At 37.6% G+C, this 22,871-nt stretch overlaps 1 protein-coding gene across 1 annotated transcript in view; it reads left to right on the top strand.

Moving 5' to 3' along the window:
* Positions 1–13,768: 13,768 nt before the first annotated feature.
* Positions 13,769–22,871, top strand: part of PDE3B (phosphodiesterase 3B, cGMP-inhibited) — a 37,400-nt gene continuing 28,297 nt past the window's right edge. Inside the window, exon 1 of the mRNA XM_010186965.1 lies at positions 13,769–13,900. Within this exon, the coding sequence (XP_010185267.1) occupies positions 13,769–13,900 (132 nt within the window). The remainder of the gene's footprint in view (positions 13,901–22,871) is intronic.

Genomic DNA, 22,871 nt, shown 5'->3' with positions numbered 1-22,871 from the left:
TGTATGTATTTTATACCATACATAACTGTATAGGAGATTTTCATATATTTAAATTCAAATATTAGAGTTCTAGGTACAGTAAAGCACTGTGAATCTTTCAAGAAATCTGCATTTATGCTTTGCAGTTTTGCTTGAAAAGTTACAATGCTATTAGCCTTCAATTCAGTCCCAGTGTACATATTATGATAAAGCCTTTCCTTTTCCAGCAATCATTTATCTTTTCTTCAGCTACAGGCTGGATGTGTTCAGAGAAAATAATCAGTGTAGATAATTAGAGACATGCAGTAAATACTGTAGTTGATAAGGAGGAGACTGAGGGGAGACCTCATTCATGTTTATAAATATTTAAAGGGTGAGTGTCACGAGGATGGAGCCAGGCTCTTCTCGGTGACAAACAATGATTGGACAAGGGGTAACGGACACAAGCTGGAACACAGGAGGTTCCACTTAAATTTGAGAAGAAACTTCTTCTCAGTGAGGGTAACCGAGCACTGGAACAGGCTGCCCAGAGAGGTTGTGGAGTCTCCTTCTCTGGAGACATTCAAAACCCGCCTGGACGCCTTCCTGTGCAACCTCATGTAGGTGTTCCTGCTCCGGCAGGGGGATTGACTAGATGATCTTTGGAGGTCCCTTCCAATCCCTAACGTTCTGTGATTCTGTGATTTCTAAGTGTTGTACCATGTTTTGTTTCAGGGTTGAAAGTATGATGAGAAAGGATCATTTTGTGGTTGTAATAGCTGAATGACAAAGAACTGTCTGATACAGTGTTGTTATACTGCTAACTGGTCTGTTTTGATTGTCTTTCTGTCTTGGTCTGTCTTTAAAATATTTAATGTAATGCTTTCATCTGTCTTGGAGAAGGGTTTTTTAAATAGCATTATAGAAAACACAGTAGAAAATTAATTTGTGTTCTATTTACAGTTTGGAATATTTATGGTAAAGAACATATGAGGTCACATGAAGTGTGTGGAATAGAAAGAAATAGTGAAATGTTTCCTCATTTAAAATGTTCTAAGTTAACTTTCATACCGTAATCATTTAGATGTTTGGGTGGGTGTCTTACTACAACATGGCGAGTTTATGATACATCAGCTGTTCTGCAGTAATTGTCAATGGATTTGCTTTTATTTCCAAGTACAGTAATACATCTCCACTGTGTTTTCTCTGAGGAGTGATAACTTGAAGTATTTTGCTTTTTAAAAACAGTTAAGAGGCTTCAGATGGAGCGGCTGAAAAGTCATCAGCTTGCACCACGCTAATTGCCTAATGAATGGATCTGAGAGGGGCTAATGGTTAGAAACATTTCCCACTTCGCTGGGGGTAAATTCAACTCTACCTGAAACTACAGCAATTCTTGTATCTCAAGTCATGCATTGTCAACCTATTTCTACCAGTTGAGAAACCAGGTAATCCACATTTTCTGGACTTCAGAGATGTATGTATTGAAAGCTTAGGATGTATCACATTGCTTTGAAAGATTATAATAATTCTGATGCTTTTATTGTTTTATACATAACTTCCAAGACTGTTATTTGCACTTTCTTTAGAATTCTATAAAGAATTTTGGGCTATTGCTTGCACTGAAGATGTAAGACTTTTAAATCAGTTAAATGCTGAGATTTCTAATAATAATAATGTTGTAATAAATTAAATTGTCTTTGGTATAAGTGTGGGTACGGTTAACATAATTCCTGTCCTCTTGATTTGACCCAATAGTTTCACATGCTGACTGACAGTTTTAAGCTGATGATAAAAACCTCTGAGCTGTTTTGGTTTTTTTTCGGAATGTTTCACCATTTGACATCTATTCTGAAGATTAAGATTAAAACTGCTGAAGTCCCAAGAATATCCTGTTGGAGAGCTGTCTCCACTGCTGTGGCAGGCAATTTCTGTCATTTGCTCCAGTGACATCCAACTTTTTGTGAATTGTGTGTGAAAACCAATCCTCCAGCCTTTCACAGCCTATATTGGTGTTCAGAATGGCAAACTTTATCTGCTCATTATGTAGGATACTGACTTCTCCACAGTTAAACTTCTTTTCCTTTCATACCAGCCTGGAACAATTTGGTTCAAGGATTTGCATGTTAATAGTGTAAAAAAAAAAAAGTCAAATTTGCATTTTTTACCACCAGCAATCGTTTTCTATACAGACTGACACGGTAACGAACCAGTTATGAGAGACCAATTCATGAATATAAATAGTCCCATTTTACAAGTTTTTTGCCAAGGTCAGGGGAAGAGAGGAGGGAGGTCAGAAGCAGCTCCTTAGTCACAATCACATCTGGACCCGAAACAAATTCTTTCTTTGTCTGTAGAAATTTGGCAGTGTTTTAGGTTTGCCAGAGTTTAGATGCTAAAATCTGGGACAATGTCAGAGAACTGAACTGTGCATACATAGATTAACCATGCATTGAAAGTACAATTTATCTGCATAATAGCTACTTTTTCTGGATGCCCTGTAGTCTTGATTTCTGCATGTTTGGAAAAACAACCATTACCATAGAAATAAAGAAAAACCATACCCTATATGTTTTTCCTAAGGCACTGGATTTGACTACTAGAACATAATATCTTAATTGTACAGAACATCTTGCGATCCCATGTGTTTCAGTCTGCAATTTACTCTCATCACAAAAGAAATATTAATGCATCAGCAGAAGCATTCTTTGGATGCAGTGATTGCTGTTGAAGATAGCGCTACTGGCACTTGGTTTTGACCTCTAAACCTGTTTCTGCTTGGCAGAACACCACAGCCCAATGACATGGTGTGACGGACACTTCCTAGAAAGTATTTTCCAGCCAAAATAGTATTTTTTAATGTGTACAGCAGTTATTTTCCTTCCATATCCAATATGTCAAACTTATGGAATACACTAACTTTTTCTCTAATTCCTGACTAATCTTGTAGTTTTCACTGAACAAATATTTTCTATTTGACAGTCATTATACATGGTCAGTCTAGAGTAATGCCATAAACAGAAATCACTGAATATATGCTTGAGGAATGAGATCATCGGCTTTTCGCTATCAGCTGATGAATAAACCAAGCATTGTGTCCTCATGGCCCCTGAAACATTCCCACAGGTTTGAAGTACTGTTTGGATATGGGACTTACTGTGTTCCAAATTCAAGGCTTTTTGCTACAGTTCAGTGTAAAGCTGTGGTGCCATATAAATTTGGGAGGCTTGAAGTACTTTTAGATTACCTGATGGCCATCAGTAAAATTACCTAATGGTGATATATGTCTGAAATGACAGAGTTGTGGTAAAAGGTTTTAGAAGTGTTTATTTTTTTCTGCTGCAGCAAATGAGGAATGGTTCACAATCTGATGTTATCTGAGCTGGAGTGAAGGCAGGAGCAGCATTGGCTTCCTGTGAACATCATCTGCCCAGTGCAGCAGCCTTAGCATGTTACGGATGAGCCCAGAGTGTTAAGCTACTTGAGTTATTTGATTGCTGGTATCTCAGTCTGTCAGAATGGCAGCTTGAGAATAGGACGTGTCCTCAGACCTTTAGAAGTTTAAAATAATAATACTGTTTGAATTTAGTGTTCAGTAGTTGTGTGTGAGGTTATGACCAGCACGGATATTACAGCATGGTGCTAGCCACAGCAGCACCAGAAGCTCTGACTATTTTGAAGTAGAAAAGCTTTTCAGGAACTTTGTTGGGAAGGGTGTTACTAGCCTGCTTCCAAAAAGTTCATTCAATGATAAGAAAGCCCTAGTGTGAACCATGTGGATCTAATAACTATAAGCTATCAAGGTTTTGGGGTTTTTTAAACTATTTTGGATCAATGCAACAAATAGTGGAAGAGGAATGAGTATACTTCCTCTTTTATTTCAAAATCTAATACCTGGTATAGAAAAGCAAACAAGGCAAAAAGCTCCTATTCAAGCAATCTACACATGTATATGTATCAGTGGTGTGACCTTATAAATGATGTGACCCCCCAAAAGATCATACCGAAGTGTCGTGGTTTGGGGCTGGGTTGGCCACTAAATCCTGGCCAGATGCTCTCTATTAACCCCTCTCCCCTCCCCAGAATGGAAGAAAAAGAGAATAAGGGAGAGAGATTTTATGGGTTGGAAAACAAAACTAACAGATTTAGTTAAACAATAATACTGATACTACAGGATAATAATGTAAATAGGAAAATAATGAATATATACAGATATGTACAAATATATACAAAACCAATATAAAATCCTCCCCCAACGATGATTACATCACCAGAGGCTCTGTGGAGCAGGGCACTGGAAAAGTCCCAGACTGGACCCAGCAGCAGTGGGAGCTGATGCAGGAACTGGATTCAGGATCAGAGGCAGATGAACCAGCAGGGTCTGCTGGGACTTCGACCATTGCAGGAAAAGAAGAGTACAGGGCAGAAAAGGGGCCGAGACAGCAGGAAGGGTGGAGACCCTTGTAGTCCCTCAGCTTTATACAGAGTATGGCGTGTGTGGGATGGAATACCTTGGTGGTCAGTTTTGGGTCCGCTCCTCCCCGCAGGTGCAGATATGGCACCCATGGTGAGACAGTGGCCTTGTCATTATCACATGTAGAAGTGAACACTGTCTGGAAAAACATACTGTTACTTTCAGCAAGTTCAGCCACTTGGAAGAGACTGAGCTGAAAAGTAAAATCGCTAAATAGAAAATTAGTTCTGTTTAGCTCAAACCAGGACATGAAGAAATCAATTTCTCTTCTAATTCTGAAGTTATTCAGTGTGTTCAGGTGTTGACATACAAGCACATAATTATAACTTTTCCACAAGATGATATGATGAAGGGAAAAATATTTGAGCTTGCTCAAAATTTTAAAAATCTGTTTTATCTCATCTGGGACCACAGACTTGTTAGGCACCAATCTCAGTTGTGCAGTTCATAGAATCACACAATGGTTGAGGCTGGACGGCACCTCTGAGGTTGTCTGCTCCAACTCCCCTGCTCCAGCAGGGTCACCTAGCGCCAGTTGCCCAGGGCCGTTTCCAGATGACAGATGGCAGGCTGAATTGAATGTAGCTTTTTGTCTGGGAAAAATAAGAATTACAGAATGACAAAATGGTAGGGGTTGAAAGGGACCTCTGGAGATCATCTAGTCCAACATCCCTGCTAGAGCATAAGAGAGATGCTCCAGTTCCCACATCATCTTCGTAGCCCTCCAGTGGACTCTCTCCAGTAGTTTCTTGTCTTTCTTGGACCAGAGAGCCCAGAACTGGACACTGCACTCTAGACATAGCCTCACTACAGTGGAGTAGAGGGGGAAGATAACCTCCCTCAACCTGCTCTCTGCACGCTTTTGAATGCACCCCAGGATACCACTGGCCTTCCTGGCCACAAGGGCACATTGCTGGCTCATACTTAACTTGTCTGTCAGGACTCTGAGGTCCTTCTCTACTGGTGCATAGGGTTATTCCTCCCTAGTTGCAGGACCCTACACTTGTCTTTGTTGAACTTCATTAGGTTCCGCTCTGCCCAGCTCTCCAGCCTGCCCAGGTCTCGCTGAATAGCAGCACAGCCTTCTGGTATACCAACCATGCCTCCAGTTTTGTATCATCAACAGACTTGCTGAGGGTGTGCTCTGTCCCTACATCCAAGGTCATTAATGAATATGCTGAACAATACTGGACCAGTATGGACCCCTGAGGAACACCACAGGCCTCCAAGTAGACGCTGCGCTGCTACTGAGAATAAGACAGCTCTTCTTGTAGATTTTTCTATAATAGACTAAAGATTTTATTCTCTTCATTATTTCTTATCAAGATCAAACATAACATGGCTAGAAAAGCTAGCAGAATTACTAAATGTTTTCAATCTTTAGTTCAAGAGCTATTTTTTGGTTGCTGTTGTTGCTCTATTGAAATAGAAATTGTTGTTTCTATTGAAATGTGATAGTAAGGCTTCAAATGTGTCATTGTAGAAAAAAGTTCAATTTTGATGTAACACTTTGGACCTTTCTCAGTTTGATTTCCCTATAGATGTCTTTGGCATTGTTTTAACTTCTTTAAACATACAAATAGTCACTGGGGGAGGAGGGGTGTTAAAAAGAAATACATTTTTAGAACCCCACAAAAGTTAAAATATAAAAAGGAGCTTGCATTATTATAGATAAAAAATGGAAGAGAATTCTTTAGTAATTTCATTCCCACAAGTTATATTTTTACACATGAATCGTGTAACTTTCTTTTCGCTTTTCAAGTTAAACTTGATCCTTGCTCAAGTGAGCTTCATTGCAAAAACTGAAATCTTACTCTTTTCTTGGGTTACACAAACCACATCTATATTGCATAAAAATGCATTTTCTTTTCTTTAGTTATTATACAAAATGATTGTTTATGGGTTTAAACTGCCCATAAAATCAGAAGTACTATGAAGTGGAATGAAAAATTTCATAGTTGTGCCCTAGTATGGCTGGCTAGAAGTGTTCATATGGCCCTTCAAGCACTTGTCGTGTTAGTGACTGACAAATGGTTTCTTGTTTGTAGATGGTCTAGAATGGTCACTCCTCTGTTTATACTTCATGATCCTAATACCACTATGATTTAGTTAAGTAAGTGGCAGGCCTCAGTATATGTATTTCCATCCTGTCAGGTTCACTTGCCATTCCTGGCGAGTGTTTCTATCTGTATACATAACAAAGTGACAGCGTATCTATAGGAGGGTTTTCTAAAGTCAGTTGTTAGTTGAGTAAATCTTGTGTCATAAGAGTTATTATCCATCTAAATACTTTTTTAAAGATTTTGATCGGTTTTCTTTCATTACTTAAAGGTGGCAAATGGATTTGTGTCAATAGTGCACCTTGTATGAAAATGTATTAAGACTTACAAAGTTAAATGTAGGATGATACAAATAACAAAACTGTGCTATAGTTAAAGTCAGAGAGAGCTATTGTCCATATCTGAATGGCCTTGGCACTTCTGTGTGATACGGGAATAGAAAGATGGGGCTGTGGCAGGAAGGAGCCTGCAGCTCCTTTGCGTCCCTTCAGTGTTCCTAGGGAGGATTCCTGACACTTGGTGTCCCTCACAGTTCTGACATTCATGCAATAGATAGATGTAAACTGCTGTATTTAATTTTTTAGAAATTAGTAGAGCAGAAAGAATAATTCTTGTAGAGGAAGAAGGGTGTTTAATCAGGAAGTAGTATTGGTGGTATAATATGTATTTTAGCTCAGTTTCCAAAGGAAATGAAGCTTACAGGCAGAAAGGTGCAGCAGAGTTTGTGCTATCTCTGTTTGCCTGTACTTTTGTCCCCTCTTGCCTGCTAGCTTTTGAACCTGTTGCATCATTTAAGAAAAACTGATAGAGGAGCATTTATTTTACTGATGATCCAGTTCTGATAAGTTTTGGGATTGTAGGTATTAAGGATTTAATTGTAAGCTTCTGTGTAAGCTCTGCTACTGCTAGAGATGACTTGAGGGAGAAAGACCTCTCAAACGTTTTAAGTGCATGGCAATTTAATTTTCAATGTAAGTTTTTGTTTTGTTTACTGTTTCCTTTTTGGTTGTTTTTTTTTTTTACCATAAAATATTTAATTAAATTAATTTCGGGCCATTTGTGTTAATTTTTTGGGTTTTAACTTCCACGCTTTAATAGTGAGCCCTTTCCAAAAGGCTTGCTAAAATTATGAGGAGTAGAGTTCCTTTCTGTAAATCTTTAACTACAGTGCAGGTACCAGGTAATCAAGCAGGAGTTTCCCTTCTGCCTTATTATCCTGAGGTTTCTAAAGAGGTGTCATTTGTTATGGTTCTGTCTGGCTCCGGCTGCTCCTTGTCTATTCTAAGCATGTCTTTTTAAACCAGCTATCCTGTTTGAGTAGGTGTATGACTGTTCTCTACCTCTTTGAAGTTGTTTACGTTGTTGGAATTAAAATTTACCAAACTAATTTTGATCTTATGAATTCTAATATACTACTATATTAAATGTAGTTACAGTGATTTATTTTCTTTTCAAATTTTGCTACAAGTGCAAACAAATTATGTAGCTTTATGAATAATTTTATCAATTTTGGGGAGAGGGAAAATGTAAGAAGGTAGAGGGATGACATATTTAGGCGTTTCCTCAGTTTTTTCTAGTTTTGAAGCCCAAGTGTAACTTTTATTGAGGGAAGTAATGTTGGGATGGGGCTTGTAACAGAGGTAAAGTTGTGTTATTCATTTTAGAAGTGTGACTGTAGTGACAGTTGCCGAACAGTGCTACTGTAATAAGATTTTGGCAAACAGCTCTTCCTGCTGTGTTAGGAAACAAACCAGAAAACTACCACCAAATAGGGCACATTTACCTGTTGAATAATGCTTCTATTTTGATTTTCCTATTATGCACGTGGATTAGTGTGTGTTCTCTTGGAGATAGTCTCCTAATAGTTCTTCCACTTAGTCTGTCAAAATATGAAGTGTGGGCTGTTTTTAGCTCTAACATAGTCTAACTTTTTCATGGTGAAGAGAAGGCCCACCAGAGACTGAAACATGTAAAGACCTTAATTTTCATGTATTTTGACAACTAGTGAAAACTTGCAGTGAACAGACAAGCATGGAAAATATTAATTGGATATGATACAACTGTCAAAACTCACTCAGATGTGCTCAGCTTGAATCTTGGTTGCTTTCTGCCAAAAAATATCCCTGACTGCTTTTCAGTTCATGGCTGGAGAGGATTTCTTTATTACATTCTTAAATTATTATTTTTCTAAGAACAAAATGCATGAAACTCTGGTGTTATTAGTTGAAAGATGGCTATAGAAATAATCTAGAAATAATTCCCTCATGTAAGTAGGGTGAAATAATGTCACTCGTGTAAATAATTATTGAGACTCTTTTCTTGAATAAGTGCCCTGTGCTTTTTGAATGAAAGGTCGCATTGCGTGAGTCTTGAGCCTTAAGTATTTAAAATATCTTTCTGCAGTTTAAATATTGTAATTTGGTTTCATATTTTTAAAAAAGCTTGTTAGCTTTTTGGTGAAATTTCATTTTCCCACTTTATTTTGTGTATCAGCTGATAAGAAGGAAAGATCAGGTGGTGCTGCAGCAATCCATATGCTGTAGTGCAATGCTGGGAGTTCCTTCAGGCTATCTCATGCTCTCTCAGCCCTCTTCTGAGCCCCAAGATTTGAATATGCTAGCATAATTGGGTACTGTTTTGTGACTTATTAATTGCTCTCTTGGGTATATAGTTGCATGTGAGCCAGATTGGCTACTTTCCCAGCCTGCATCACTGGCAGCTGTTTTGCTTGAGGCAGATGGCTTGTAAGGGAAGCACCCATAAATTAGGGCATTGCTACTTTTTTTCAAACGGTTCTGTGAGAGAGAACCTCATGAGATCATGTTTCAAAGTGTTCTTTGCGTACCCTGCTAAACTTCTTTGTAAGTGTCTAAATAGCACATTTTACAGTCACTTGTGTTTTTCAGAAGAATTTTAGGGCAGTGCAGACACTACGATGTAGTCAGCATGAAAACCTTAGTTTCTATTAAGAACCATTGGTAATATTTTCTACATGAAAGAAGGTTCTGAAAAGGAGAATTCGTGTCAGAAAGAGGAAAGAGCCTTAATACCCTTTATAAAATGAGTGTAGAGAGTATTTAAGAGCAATAGTTAGAGAGGAAATGGGATAGCATACAATAGGAAAACTTCAGCTGTTTCAGACGTATTTATGTGTAACATTTTTCTTCCGCAATTCATGCTTACAGCTGCCATGCAGAAGTTTAACAGCTAGACTGCTAGAAAACTGACGAGTAGTATCAGACTTGTTCAATTTCCTTGGAGTTAAGAACTCTGTTATTGTACTTCTCCACACATATGTTCATTCTGTAGGTGTTGCGTGAACAGGATCCATGGATGTGCACACACACAAACCTTGCCTTTCTGTCTCCACCCTGCCATAAACCAAAAAGTTCATCCTAGACTTGTCGTTTCTGAAAACTACATAGCCAGAGCAATTTACTACTTCTGGTGTCTGTTTATTCTTTTGTTCCTATACTGCTGTGTTTTGTTCAAACCAATTACTTTTGTTTTTTCCTAGTTTGTGCCTCAAAGGTTCTTCTTTAGTGTTGACCATGCCTGCAATCCTCCAGTGGGTTTTCAGAACCATCTTTACTCCAGAGGCTGCTTCTGCAATTCATGTCTCTGTGTACGCCTTTGCAATAAGGCATGCACTTGAGAACTGTGATATTTGATTTGGATTCATACTACAGCAAATAAAGGATTATTAGGAGAAACAAATAATTTCCTCCAGTGTTTTCATGCTCTAGTGGCAAGTTGGGAAGGCTTCTAAATGTAACTCAGGCCCAGATAGGAAATGCTATAAAGGAGGGAAAAATAGGCTCTGAAAAAGAATTGGTCTCTTAACAAAATTCGTCTCAGAGAAAATAGTTTTTCCTTCCTCCCTGGGGATACAAACCTCTTAAGCTGGGCAGTGGCAGAGTTTTTGATGTACAATATTGATTCAAGCTGCCTTTGCAATATGTGGACTACTGTTCAATCTGTGTTTTGTTGCCTTCTTGCCTTACTGTGAAGTACTGGGAAGCAGATCTGCTCGCAAACTGGCCACAGAACCAGAGCCTTTTACCATGCTGTTATTTATAAATTGCTTTGTAGTTGTGAAAACATGTAAATAGTTTAGCTTTTGTGGTTATGACAGGTGTCTGTTCGAATCAGAATTACTTTTAAAAATAACATTAATTTTGAGTGGATGGATTTTCTGTGCTCCCACATAGTCTGTGGAGATCAGGTGAATTCAGAGCAGTCTAGTTAGGTTGCGTATGGCATAATTTAGAGCAAATATCTAAAACATTCATTCAAACATAGACTCAACTGAAATTAGCTTCTGTGAGAAGACTTAGGCACTCTCATTAAAAATAGGCTCGAGAGTAAACTGGTTGGTAGTTATAAGAGAGGTGCAGAAATTACTACAATATGTTATCTTGTATATAAGTAATAATAAAAATAAAAAGAGTCCCATTTGGCCTAATATTTCATAACTTTGTGTGTATTCTTTTACACCTTTGCCATAGCCTTTCTTTATCAGCTGCTGTTAAATCTTAACTTGGCTACTCTTACTTCTTCAGTGTTAAAAGATACTTTCAGTCTTTCAATCAGTGGCATAATTGAAGCTCAGGAAACACAGGCAACTGTCATCAGAGAGCTCCAAAGTCAGAGTATCCTCCCTGTTTGTATTAGCCTGGAGTTACTGATAGATCTTTAATGAGGATTAAAGTAATTTCTGACTGATACCTGCATAAGTCTTCACTGACCAAGAAAGTACCACTGCACAGGTAGACCTGGAAAGTTACAGATCATAATGCTCTGAAGGAGAGAGGGGGTCGAAATAAAGGCAAACTATTGTGTGGTTTGATTTGGTTTGGTTTGGCTTTTCGTGTAATATTGTGAAAGCAGGAAAAAAGGTAACAGCAGAGGCTGCTGGCAGTTAAAAGCTGAGGTGGGTTTGTTTATTGTTTGGAGTTTTTTAAAGTAAAAGTTTGAGGGAAGTTTCTTCTTGGTTTGGTTTTTGTTTTTGTTTTTCTGCCATCTTCTTCCTCTGGACTGATCTCTGGGTCAGAGTCTCTGGTAATAGGTATGGCAATTAGCCTGTGTCTTGCTAAATCTAATTGCCCTTATAGGCCAGCTGACTGTCCTTGGCAGAAACAAATACAAAAAAGTTAAACGGTATGAACAGGCAGATTTAAAAGAGACGATTAAAAAAGAAAAAAAAAAAAAGAAAAAAGAAAAAGAAAAAAAGACAAAAAAGAAAGAAGTAGAAGAAAAAATTTCCTCTTTCCATATATTTCAGACGAGGTTCTGTCAATCTATTCTTGCATTTCTGAGTTCGTCTGATTGATTTTAATTTTATTCTTTTGTTTGAAACATTTCATCTGTAAAGTATCTTTTTTCAATACCGTCCATGACACATAACCTTACACGTCGGTGATTTTGTTTCCAATTCCACTAGAGAACTTAAAGAGCAGAAATAAAACTCTTCCTATATAAATGTGTTTATTTCTGTCTTAAATACAGATTATTTGTTATCGTATAGTTGGAGTGAAGAGAGAAATATTCTGCATCTAGTTACCATTACTTTTAAGGGGACTAAGGTTGATTATTTTGGTTATCCTTAGGTCAAAACATTCCCACTTGAATAGGAGAATTAGAACAGTTTAACCTTACATTATGCTATTTGCAGTTGGGCAAAGAAAATACAGTAGTGATAGACATGAAGAAAACTATCACAGATAGATACCCTTCATTTGAAGATTTGCTGTTCTACACTTTCCCTATCATATGACCATCTTTATTTAAGAGGCTTAGATAAACTTATGTTTACAAACTGTTCTTTCAGGTTATTTGATCCAGTGCAGTGGAATGTGCTCATGTGATCATCAGCCATCACCAGGAAAGTTAAAAATAAGCAATTATTTAGATAGAGCAGATCATAGATCTTTTTATGACAATCTGAACAGTCTGGAAGATGCATGTAAAATATTAAAAAATCCTTTTGGAAGAAAATAGCAAGTTAGGGAATGGTAATTTAGAATCTCACCAGAATATTAGTCCTTACTTCTCTTTTCCCCTCTCCCAAGCTGATGCTCATCTAGATTCTCCTCAAGCAGTAACGGTAAAATTACTGTAGTATAAAGAATAGAGAAAGGACTGAAGTTGTTTTCACTTGGGATTGTAATTAGTAATGAACACCTTTACTTCAAAATTTCAAATACAGCTTCTGAAGGTCACTAGCTAGTTTTAAGGAAAATGCCAATCTTCTCAAGAATTCTTACGCATCTTTTTTGAATTTGGGTTCTTTTAAGCTATTTGGTGACACAATGTTCAGTTTAAAGACATGTACCTTTTGCCTTTTAAAGCAGGTGTAGTTACAGTTGTGACAGTGCCTGTTGTCTTCAGAGTAGACTTGCAATTTACTCTGATCTTCAAAAAGCAGGCTCTGATTGGTGGGATGAAGTCTATGACTGGAGTGTGGCTATTGATGCCTACAGGCTGTTCAGAAGGGCCAGATGAGGAAGGAGGGGTGGATCCGCTGCCATCTACATGAAGAAAATTAAGATATCCAAGAAATGGATAGAGTGCAAAGAGCTGTCTCTGAAGAATAGCCCTGAGCAGGTTGAAAGCTTAGAGGTTAGAATTAGAGACCAAGGCAACAGAGGGAACCTTATGGTTGATGTCTACTACAGGCTGCCCAGTCAAGGGGAGCCTATTGATGAAGCCTTACTGCAGCTACAGGAAGCATCGTGCTTACAGGTTCTTGTCCTGCTGGGGAACTTCAACCAGCCGGACATCTGATGACAAGCTGTAGGCAATCCAGGGGACTCCTGGAATGCATTGAGGATAACCTCTTAAGTGAAGTAATAGACAGCCCCACCAGAGAGGATGTGATACTGGACTTGTTGGTCACCAGCGCAAGTGAGCTAGTCAATGACATCAAGACTGGAGGCAGCCTGGGCTTCAGTGATCGTGGACTGGTGGAGTTCATAGTCCTGAGGGATATGGGTCAGACAAAGAGCAAAGTCAGGACCTTGAATTACAGGAATGCAAAATTCCAGCTGTTCAAGTTATTAAGAAATAGTACCTCCTGGGAAACTGCCCTCAGGATCAAGGGAGCAGAAGAAGTGGGAGATCTTGAAGGATGCTTTCCATAGAGCACAAGAGCTCTCGATGCCTAGATGTAAGACATGAGGAAAGGAAGGGAAGAGATCAGTTTGGCTGAGCTTTTAGCAGAGCTTGTTGTGATAGAACTAGATTTAAACTAGATATAAGGAAGAAATGTTCCATAATGAGTGGTGAAACGCTGGCACAGGTTGCCCAGAGAGGTGGTCGATGTCCCGTCCGTGGTAACATTCAAGGTCAAGTTGGACAGGGCTCCGAGCTACGTGCTCTAGTTGAAGATGTCCATGCTTATTGCAGGGTAGGTGGACTAGATGACCTTTAAAGGTCCCTTCTAACCCAAACTATTCTATGATTCTATGATTGGATGTGCTGATTAGAGATTCATTGATGTGTTTGTTTAGTGAAGTATAGTTGTAAGCATGTTCTCAGCTTTATTGGCTTGCTATCTGCAGCTTGGTTTAGTTGTGTGTTTATTTTAGTATTTGATGTTGGATTCTATTACTTGGGGATCTATGCTGCTGGAAGTGCTGCTCTTCTCCTTGCTTATCACTGTTAAACCTTCCCAGTTATTTTTAGTTACCAGACTGATATTAGCATTTTGAAAGTGTAAAGAACAATAAAGTTGAGATGCATGAAACGAAAAATCAAAAATTCTGTAACTTTCGTCATTTGTTTTTCAAGTACATGGCTCTCATTCATGTGCTTGTGAACAGTACTTACTGATCATTCAGTGTTTGTCTTCTCCATAACATCAGTAACTATAGACTTGTTGTAACCCTCGGTGTTTTTCGCACTTGAGGGATCCCAGTCTGTGTAACTCTCACAGTAGAAGCTGTACCATATCTTTGATTTCTCTTATTAGCCTACCCTTTTTTATTTCTTCTTACTTCTGTATCTGCGTGCAGCACTCAGACTGCAGGTGTAGCATGAATTTATGCAGTGACAGTGGCTTTTCTGTATTGTTTGATGTTCATTTTCTAGTATTTCATTTAACATCTTTCAGAATTGGGCTGATACAAATGACTTCAAGACCTCTTTCCTGGTTGCTATTGAGGTAGTATGAGACCAGCTTTCTATATAAATAGTTACAATTGGTTTTTGATCTCATTTACTCATTAGTACTGAATTTCAGCAGTCTTACCACTTATTTACTCACTATATTAAGATCTTCTGTTGCTTTTTCCACAATCAACTCTATCCTCAGGAATTTTGTGTCATCAGTGTGTATTGATACCTCAGCATTTGCAATTAATTTAGAGTGGGTTGATTAAGACAGATCTCAGCTTGAATCTTTTAGGAAGTCTCTAATGGCATTTTTTTGTGTGTGTGATCTTTCTACTCTTTTTTATTTTCTATGTTTTAACAGATTGCTAATCCAGAGGAGAGCCATCCCTTTCTTTCCGTGTAAATGTGATTTCTTCAGGAGCATTAATGGGAGAAGGTGTCAAAGTTTTGGGATGTTTTGTTTGTTGGTTTTTAATTTTCAATCCAAGTACACTGTCTGACTGGCTCACAGTTATTGGTGTGTGCAGTCCATTTCCAAGAGTCCAGTAGATTTCTTTGGCATGGTATCCATGTATAAAAGTCCTTCTGACTTTTGTCAATGTTTTGTTTAAACAATGTGTGTATCAATTGATTTATTGAGTTTTTTGGTTTAGTTCCTACCCCCCCCCCCCAGTTTTAATCCACTTCTCTGACGGTTTCCCCTCATTCTTCTGGATCCCTCTAAAAGCTGCTGTTGTAGCTGCTGGTTTCTAGTCCTATGGTACAAGACACAGTTTGTGATTGGTTACACCTTAGTGTACAGATTTTACTCTTTTGAAGGTTACTATAATAAAATCTTATCTTTCATGTGTTGGATCAAGCATGATTAAATATTTGATTATTTATTTTGGCCAGTCTATATCCTAGTTTAGGTTGTATATGCTTTACAATGGTATTTGATTTATATACATGTTTTGAATATCATGAGTTAACTGGTACATTAAAAATATTCAGAGAAAAAATTCTAATTGCTACATTTCAGTGTAAAGATTGTAATGAAATGCCGTAGAAGATATTTGTTCTATGCGTTAATTTTAGAGGGAAATCTGTAATCTCTCTAATGGAAAACTCTGTTTTTAAAGCATAAGGTGTAGCTTTCAGTTGAGGCAAAAAACCCCCAATCCAACACAAAACCAACAAACCCCCTTCCCCCCAAAACCGTCACCCACCTCTATAACTATTTGCCTATTTCATAAAGATTGTGAGGGGATTTTTAAAATGGAATAGTCAGAGTAGTCTGACAGGTGTTGGAAAAGCTTTTCCGCTTGCCTGGCTGGGACAGTATTTTTCTAGTAATTTCTAGATATTGCTGGGAATCTTGGTATCCCATCGTTTTAATATATGGTTAGTCTTAGTTTTAAATTCTAGGTATCTTGCCCTTTTCTACTTTAAATAAAGAAGTCGAAACATATGTAAACTCTGGGAGATGGTAGCCAAGAGTTGAGTTTGTTGATAAGAACATAAAAGTAGTCATAGATTAGTGTAGACTCCTTTTTATTAGGTTCATCTCATTAATAGCTATTTGAAAGCATAGTCTGAAAGAGACTTCATGGCAAACTTATTAAAGGCTGTTAGAAAAAGGCTGATAAATTAAAAACAAACAAACAAACAAACACAACAAAAAAGTGGTGTTCCCCAAGGAAATGCTACTTTGCATGCAGTTATAGTATTTGATGGATTTATTGGGCGTGCTACACTGCAACTTTATTGTAAATAGTACTTGTCCCAAGTGGCAAGTGATGTTCTAACTGCCAGTCTTGTACTGTGTAGGCATTTCTGTAATTTTCACTATTGTGATGATTTTTGCTAAAAATGTCTTACAGTTTGAAAGAACATCCCAATATATTTCTGCTTGTATATGAAAAGGCTGGCAGGCTGTTCATATTATTTTAAAATGACTGGAAGACACTTGACCCTTCTTGACCTCCTCCTTTCATATTAGTTTATTAGTTTCTCTGTCTGAGTCATGCTACCAAAACGAAAGTAAAACAATCATTGTGTGAAGTCTGGGTGTTTTTAAGATCAACTCATCCTGATGTATCACAAGGTTTGGGGTTTTTTGGCAGGGTATCAATTTTACTCATCACAATCTTAGGAAAACCTATTATTGAATCAAAAGTCAGTAGGTTACTTAGAATAAGCAACAAATCAACTTCACTATTTTTCACAGTTCTCTTTTGAGCTAGAATTTCCTGTGCCTGTATTCAGAAACCCTTGCAATAAGAACGAAGTATGTCACTGTAACTTGTGCTTTATGAGCAAGTTAGCAAAGTGGCTTAGAGACCAAGTCAAAGCACTGGAGTGAAAACAGGCTTTTGGATACGATTTTTCATTATCTTCGCATGTAGCAGTTATGTCTTCACATGTGGGAGAGCCCTTTGGTCCTTCAAACAGCAGGATGGAACATAAATTATGAGAAGGCCAATGAAGAACAGAACCTGTAATTTTGGAGATGTTGATTGTGGAACAAAGATGATTTTTCTTTCCTGGAAGCGTACCTTTAGTTACCATGTTATCAGTGAGTGAAATTCACCTTTTCTCTATGTAAAGTGGATCAATTTCAGGAGGATGTGCTACTAAACATTATAAAAAGTATAGCACTTCATGTTGACTTCTGGAGTTTTAGGGTGGTAGGGATTCTTTTGCCCTGTTTTAACTGAAATCTGAGCTTGTTCATCCCTCAGTCTTTTCATAGAGAACTTTTTCACAACAAGATTAGTAAATGGTAAAAAATACCATTGGTGTCTGACTAGATAGTCTCTAGATGGATGAGTTTATCCCAAGTCAAGGTAGATTGGTGCATATGGCTCTTCCCATACTGCTCGTGGTGATTCCTGTGTTCACTTTGCACATGCAAGAAAATCATAACATAAACAGCTATCTATGCAAGACTCGCCATTTGGGCGTCGAAGTGGATCTTCCCAAATAGTGTTTTTTAATCTAGTCATCATCTCGTGTTACAACAAGTGGGAAGGCATCACTGTTCTTTCTGTTTCACTTAGAACGACATCACAACATTACTAAATGAAAAAAACAGTCTACTTTTTTTTCTTTCAAATCTGCTGCCATTTGAGTTTTTTCGCAGGTGCTTCCAAAGCTTCCAGCTAAAGCACTATTTACTGTGGACACATTAGAGAAAAGTAAATTGGCACTTTCTGTAGAATGCAGGGAACTTGCATTCCCTTTTCCTCCTATGCTTCTGACAGCAATCTCTATTATATTCTTCAGAGTTTCAACATTTTACCCCCCCCCAAGAGGTCTCATCTTGTATTTCCTGGCACCTCAACCAGAAACTTGTCGATTAAGATATTTTTGTTAATCCTGATTTAACTTTTGCTAACACAATTGCTCTTGGATTCAGACTCATAATTATAAACTCATATTGTTTTAAATTATTGCTTTTAAATTTTTAGGCTGAACAACTCAGAACTTAGTTCAATCTGTGTATAACTTCCAGCTGCAGCACTGCAGCAATATTTGCTTTCCTTTATGACGTATCTTCTTTGGCTTCTTGACCATTTTCTTTCAGCTTACTTCCCTAACTTCAGTTTCTGCGATGTTTCTTTTTGGGTCATCATCTTCCTTGACTGGAGAAGTTATTGAAAGAAAAGCATACAGATTTGTGTAAAATCTATTGACCATCCAGCGTACGGCTCCTTGAGCTGTGTTGCAGAGTCTGAAAGAATATTCTGAGAATTAGCACTGCTTACTTAAGAACATTCTTGTCTTGAGGTGGCTGCTGTTGTCAGTGGCAAGATACTGGACTAGACAACCATTTGGTCTAATTCATTTCATGTGAACCATTCTCACATTCATGTTAATTTGTGGCTGAGAAGAGTTGTACAGCTTAATTTTATGCTGCTTGTTTTAGAGGAGGACTTGAGGAGAGAGGAGAAATATAAGTATTTTAATGAGATTTTTAAAGACAAAGCTGTGATAAAAATCTTTGTGAAAAATTCAGTATCTCCTTTTCTTCAGCTCCGTGCTGAAAAAAACAAACGTGGTCATATGAAATAGTTTATCTTTGAAAAAAAGACCTGAGATTCATGCCTGTATCTAGTGTAATAGGTGGTAAAAATACCCCACTTGATTAAAAAAATTAAGTCAGTAGAGGGGGAAATCAGTTCACTTCTAGTGAAGTGTTTTTAGTTACTGCATTGGGAATTTATCAGCATAAAGTAAAACACTTCAGCATAAGATTTGTGCACAACCTTCTACTGCAGAAAAGATAAAATTTAAGGTTACTCTCTCTTTTTCTAATACAATGCATTAACAGTGTGTCAGCACAGCAGTAAAGGCTTTTACTGTGTATAATAGTAAGGGTGACAGAGCACTGAACAGAGAGGTTTGGAGTCTCCTTCTCTGCAGACATTCAAAACCCGCCTGGCCGTGTTCCTGTGTGACTGCTCTGGTGATCCTGCTCTGGCAGGGGGTGCACTGGATGAGCTTTCCAGGTCCCTTCCAACTCCTCACATTCTGTGATTCTGGTATAATTGTAAAATAATGCCAATAGGTAAATGTGAAAAGGAAGCTTTGGGAGCAATTTCTAGATTTTGCTTTTTGTAAAATAAACACAACTATAAAAAAGTTATTTTAGTTTTGGATAAAGATGTTTAGTTACTAAATAGATAATAGAATTGGTTACTAAAAAGATATTTTAGATTTTGGTAAAAGAAGTATAGAATGCCAGAACACTGAAGCAACTGTACCAGATCAGAGCAGTAATCCACCTAGCACTATTTCTTTTCTTTGATGGTGATTAGAACCACATGCTCTAAAGGAAAATGCTTCTAATGGGCAATTAAAGGATCTGCACATGGCATGCTCCTTTCCTCTGCCCTCCCTCCTCCAGTTGCCATAAATTACTGGTTGGCCTTTACTCTGATGTGCACGTCTGACAAAACCTCGAAGGAACAGGAAATGACCTAAGTGTGGGTTTAGCCAGTTGGTTTTTTTTTTTTTATTACCTACATATGAAGAAAAAAAGCCCTATTTTCTCTCGATAGGCAAAACACCTATTAGAGCCTTTTAGAAACATTTGAACATCTTAAAAAAATATATATATTAAAAGTAAGATTGGAGCAAACAGAACAAGCAGTAAGAAAACCAAAAACTCTCTACAGCAACGGAGAAGCTGACAGGCTGATACTTCTGGTTGCAAAAGCAGAAGTGGCGTGTCTTTTTGAAAACAAGCGAATGAAACAAACACGTAAAAAAGAAACAAAAACTCAACCAAACAAAAAGCTTTTTATCCACTTGCAGAGAGTAATACTGACTTTAAGAATAAGCCCGCTGAAGGCTTATTTGAAACTTTAGCATAACAGTGGAGCATTTTTGCTCTATTTTTGTATCTGTGCTGAAGACAAAGTTACTGAAAACAGTAACTGAACGTGTGAAGGCTCTAACGTGACTTGCTGGAGTTTACGCAGGTGCAGCTCCTGTTGCCAATTTGTGTTTGCAGGGAAGATCGGAATACTGTGGAGTCTGGTGGAAACATTGTGGCCGGACTCCTGTATGTTCTAGTATTGTTCTTATGCGTACAGCGGGTACTATTTAATGCAGAGAACAGTATTTACTAAAGCAATTAAGTAGAAGCAAGTCTCTTTCCATTGAAGGGAGATTTTAGACTTCTTAAAAAAGTGAAGATAATGCCCTTTATGAAGAAGTTCAGTAAAGTCAAGAAGAGAGTCTGAGGTAGGGGAGGTGACTGTTCCCTTCAGGACTTATATGCAAACCTCAGAACCATGAAAGCGCACTCAGTTTCTGTTCAAAGATTGTGACTATCTGCAGACTTCACAACCTGTTAGCCATTTTGCAACCTTGGATAAATAAATTGTATAAAGTGAGAAAGTGGTAGGTGGTAAGATTTTTAAAAATCCTAGTTTTTTCCTGTTCCCTTTACTTTCGTGTGAGGTTTTAGTGGGTCGAGAAAAATCATTGACTCTAAATGCCTTAAGTATCATACTGAATGCTTTTCCAAGTGCTGTGTTTTGTCTTGTTTATTGATTCTGATTAATTTAATAATTAATTTGATTAATCTACTTAAGTGGCTGTTGTTTTGGCCTGAAAAATTTCACAACAGAACATTGTCTGTGTTATCTAAATAATGCTACCTCTACTTGGACAGAGTAATTCTTTGGTCCTATCACCTTTAGTCTCATGCTGAATACAACTTAACTACTTAGTGACATACTGTTATTCAAAAATCTACCTTTTCTACACAGAGAGGGAGAAAATCCTAATAAATACAGACAGACTTGCAGGTTGTGTACTGCAGTGTTTGTTTTTGTATAATTAAATTGCATGGGTTTAAAAAGCTAATTGACTGTAAGTTGCTACAAAAGACTAATGTAGAAATAAAAGTAATGAATCTAGTATCAGTCTTGTTTGAAAGGCAGTCTTGAAAAGAAATGGCTATGTAATGTAATGCTTTTTATATTTTTCAATAAGTTCTCATCTGCTTTGTAGAATTTTGCTTTTGAATGAGGTGATTTTTTTTAGTTGATTTCTGAATCAAGTTGCTATGGTGTTGGTTTCATTGTTTAGTTAATTCTATGCTTGGTTGCTATGGAAATACTTATTTACGGAGCTAAGGCCTAATGGTGTCAAACAGATGCTACTAGCAACTAGGAATCTTATATTTGATCAATGAAAGACCTGATCAGAATTTAGAAACTATTTTTTTCTTTCTTTTTTTCCCCATTAAAGATTTGGTGCATGGAATATGAATGGGTGGTGTCAAACGGGAGAAGTTTTCTTTCCTTAGTGAGCATTAAAGAACACACTGAATCTCCATATGGTATCATTGAAACTGTAACTTACCTTGTTTAGGCACTCAGACAGCAATGTTACAGATCTTCACACTGTGTATAGCTTTAGGTATGGTGTGCACATTTCAACTTAGGGTATGGAGCATATGAGTTAGTCATATTCTAGCTCTAAAATTGATTTTTATGTTTCTAAAGTCTGAAACTTTTGTTGCTGTGTATTTTACATTGCTGTGTAAGTGTGAATATAGTATAACTATACTATACTATAGTATACTACACTAAGTATAACTAAACTATAGTATAACTTAGTATAACTATAGTATAACTTAGTATAACTACACTATAGTATACTATACTTAGTATAACTATACTATAGTTATACTATAGTATAACTAAGTATAACTATAGTGTAAAGGTATAACTTTGCACAAACACAAGTACTTCTTGAATATCTAAGATAATATGAATTTGTATTTTGTAAGTTAAAGTTTTCTGAAAACATCTTCACACAGTTATCTAGCCAAATATAGCTTGAGTTGAGCATTACAATTAAAAATTGTTGTAAATGCTTAGCGTACTATATAGTAATTTTAGTGGTTTATAACTTGAGAAAAGTAAAACCCATAGGCTTTTATTGCACTTAAATCTTTAGAAGTTTAAAATACTCCTCAAACATGACTTCACCCGAAATGAGCTGTGGCACACACAGAGAGAAGATCTAAAAGCACCCCACCTTCTATGGCATCAACTCACTTCTGAAAGACACATGGGAACACTGGTTGTACCATGATAGGAGTGATAATGTTTTGTTTTTAATGATTTTTCTGTGTAAGAAACCCCTGAAGCTCTGTCTGTTTTCTTTTATTATCTTCTCCCATTTCTCATCTGTTTTTATTTTATTTAGACTATGAATGTTTAAGACCCAGTCAGCATGGGTTTATGAAAGGCAGGTCCCGCTTGACTGACTTGATCTCCCTCTATGACAAGGTGACCCCCTTAGTGGGTGAAGGAAAAGCTGTGGGCCTTGTCTACCTGGACTTTAGTAAAGCTTTTGACACCATTTCCTACAGCATTCTCCTGGAGAAACTGGTTACTTATGGCTTGGACAGGTGTGCTTTTTGCTGCATAAAAAACTGGCTGGATGGTGTGACCCAAAGAGTGGTGGTCAATGGAATTAAATCCAGTTGTGACCAGTCACAAGAGGTGTTCCCCAGGGCTCAGTATTTGGGCCAGTCCTGTTTAACATCTTTATCAGTGATCTGGATGAGGAGATCAAGTGCTCCCTCAGTCAGTTTGCAGACAACACCAAGTTGGGAGGGAGTGTTGATTTGGTTGAGAGTAGACAGGCTCTAAAGAGGGATTTGGACAGGCTGAGTCGATGGACTGTGGCCAATTGCATGAGGTTCAGTAAGGCCAAGTGCTGAGTCCTGCACTTGGGTCATAACAACCCTATGT

Source organism: Mesitornis unicolor, unplaced genomic scaffold, assembly GCF_000695765.1.
Source record: "Mesitornis unicolor isolate BGI_N332 unplaced genomic scaffold, ASM69576v1 scaffold22326, whole genome shotgun sequence".
In the NCBI taxonomy this organism is placed as follows: Eukaryota; Metazoa; Chordata; class Aves; order Mesitornithiformes; family Mesitornithidae; genus Mesitornis; species Mesitornis unicolor.
The sequence above is the reverse complement of the archived record's forward strand: the minus strand, read 5'-3'. Positions and strand labels throughout refer to the sequence as shown.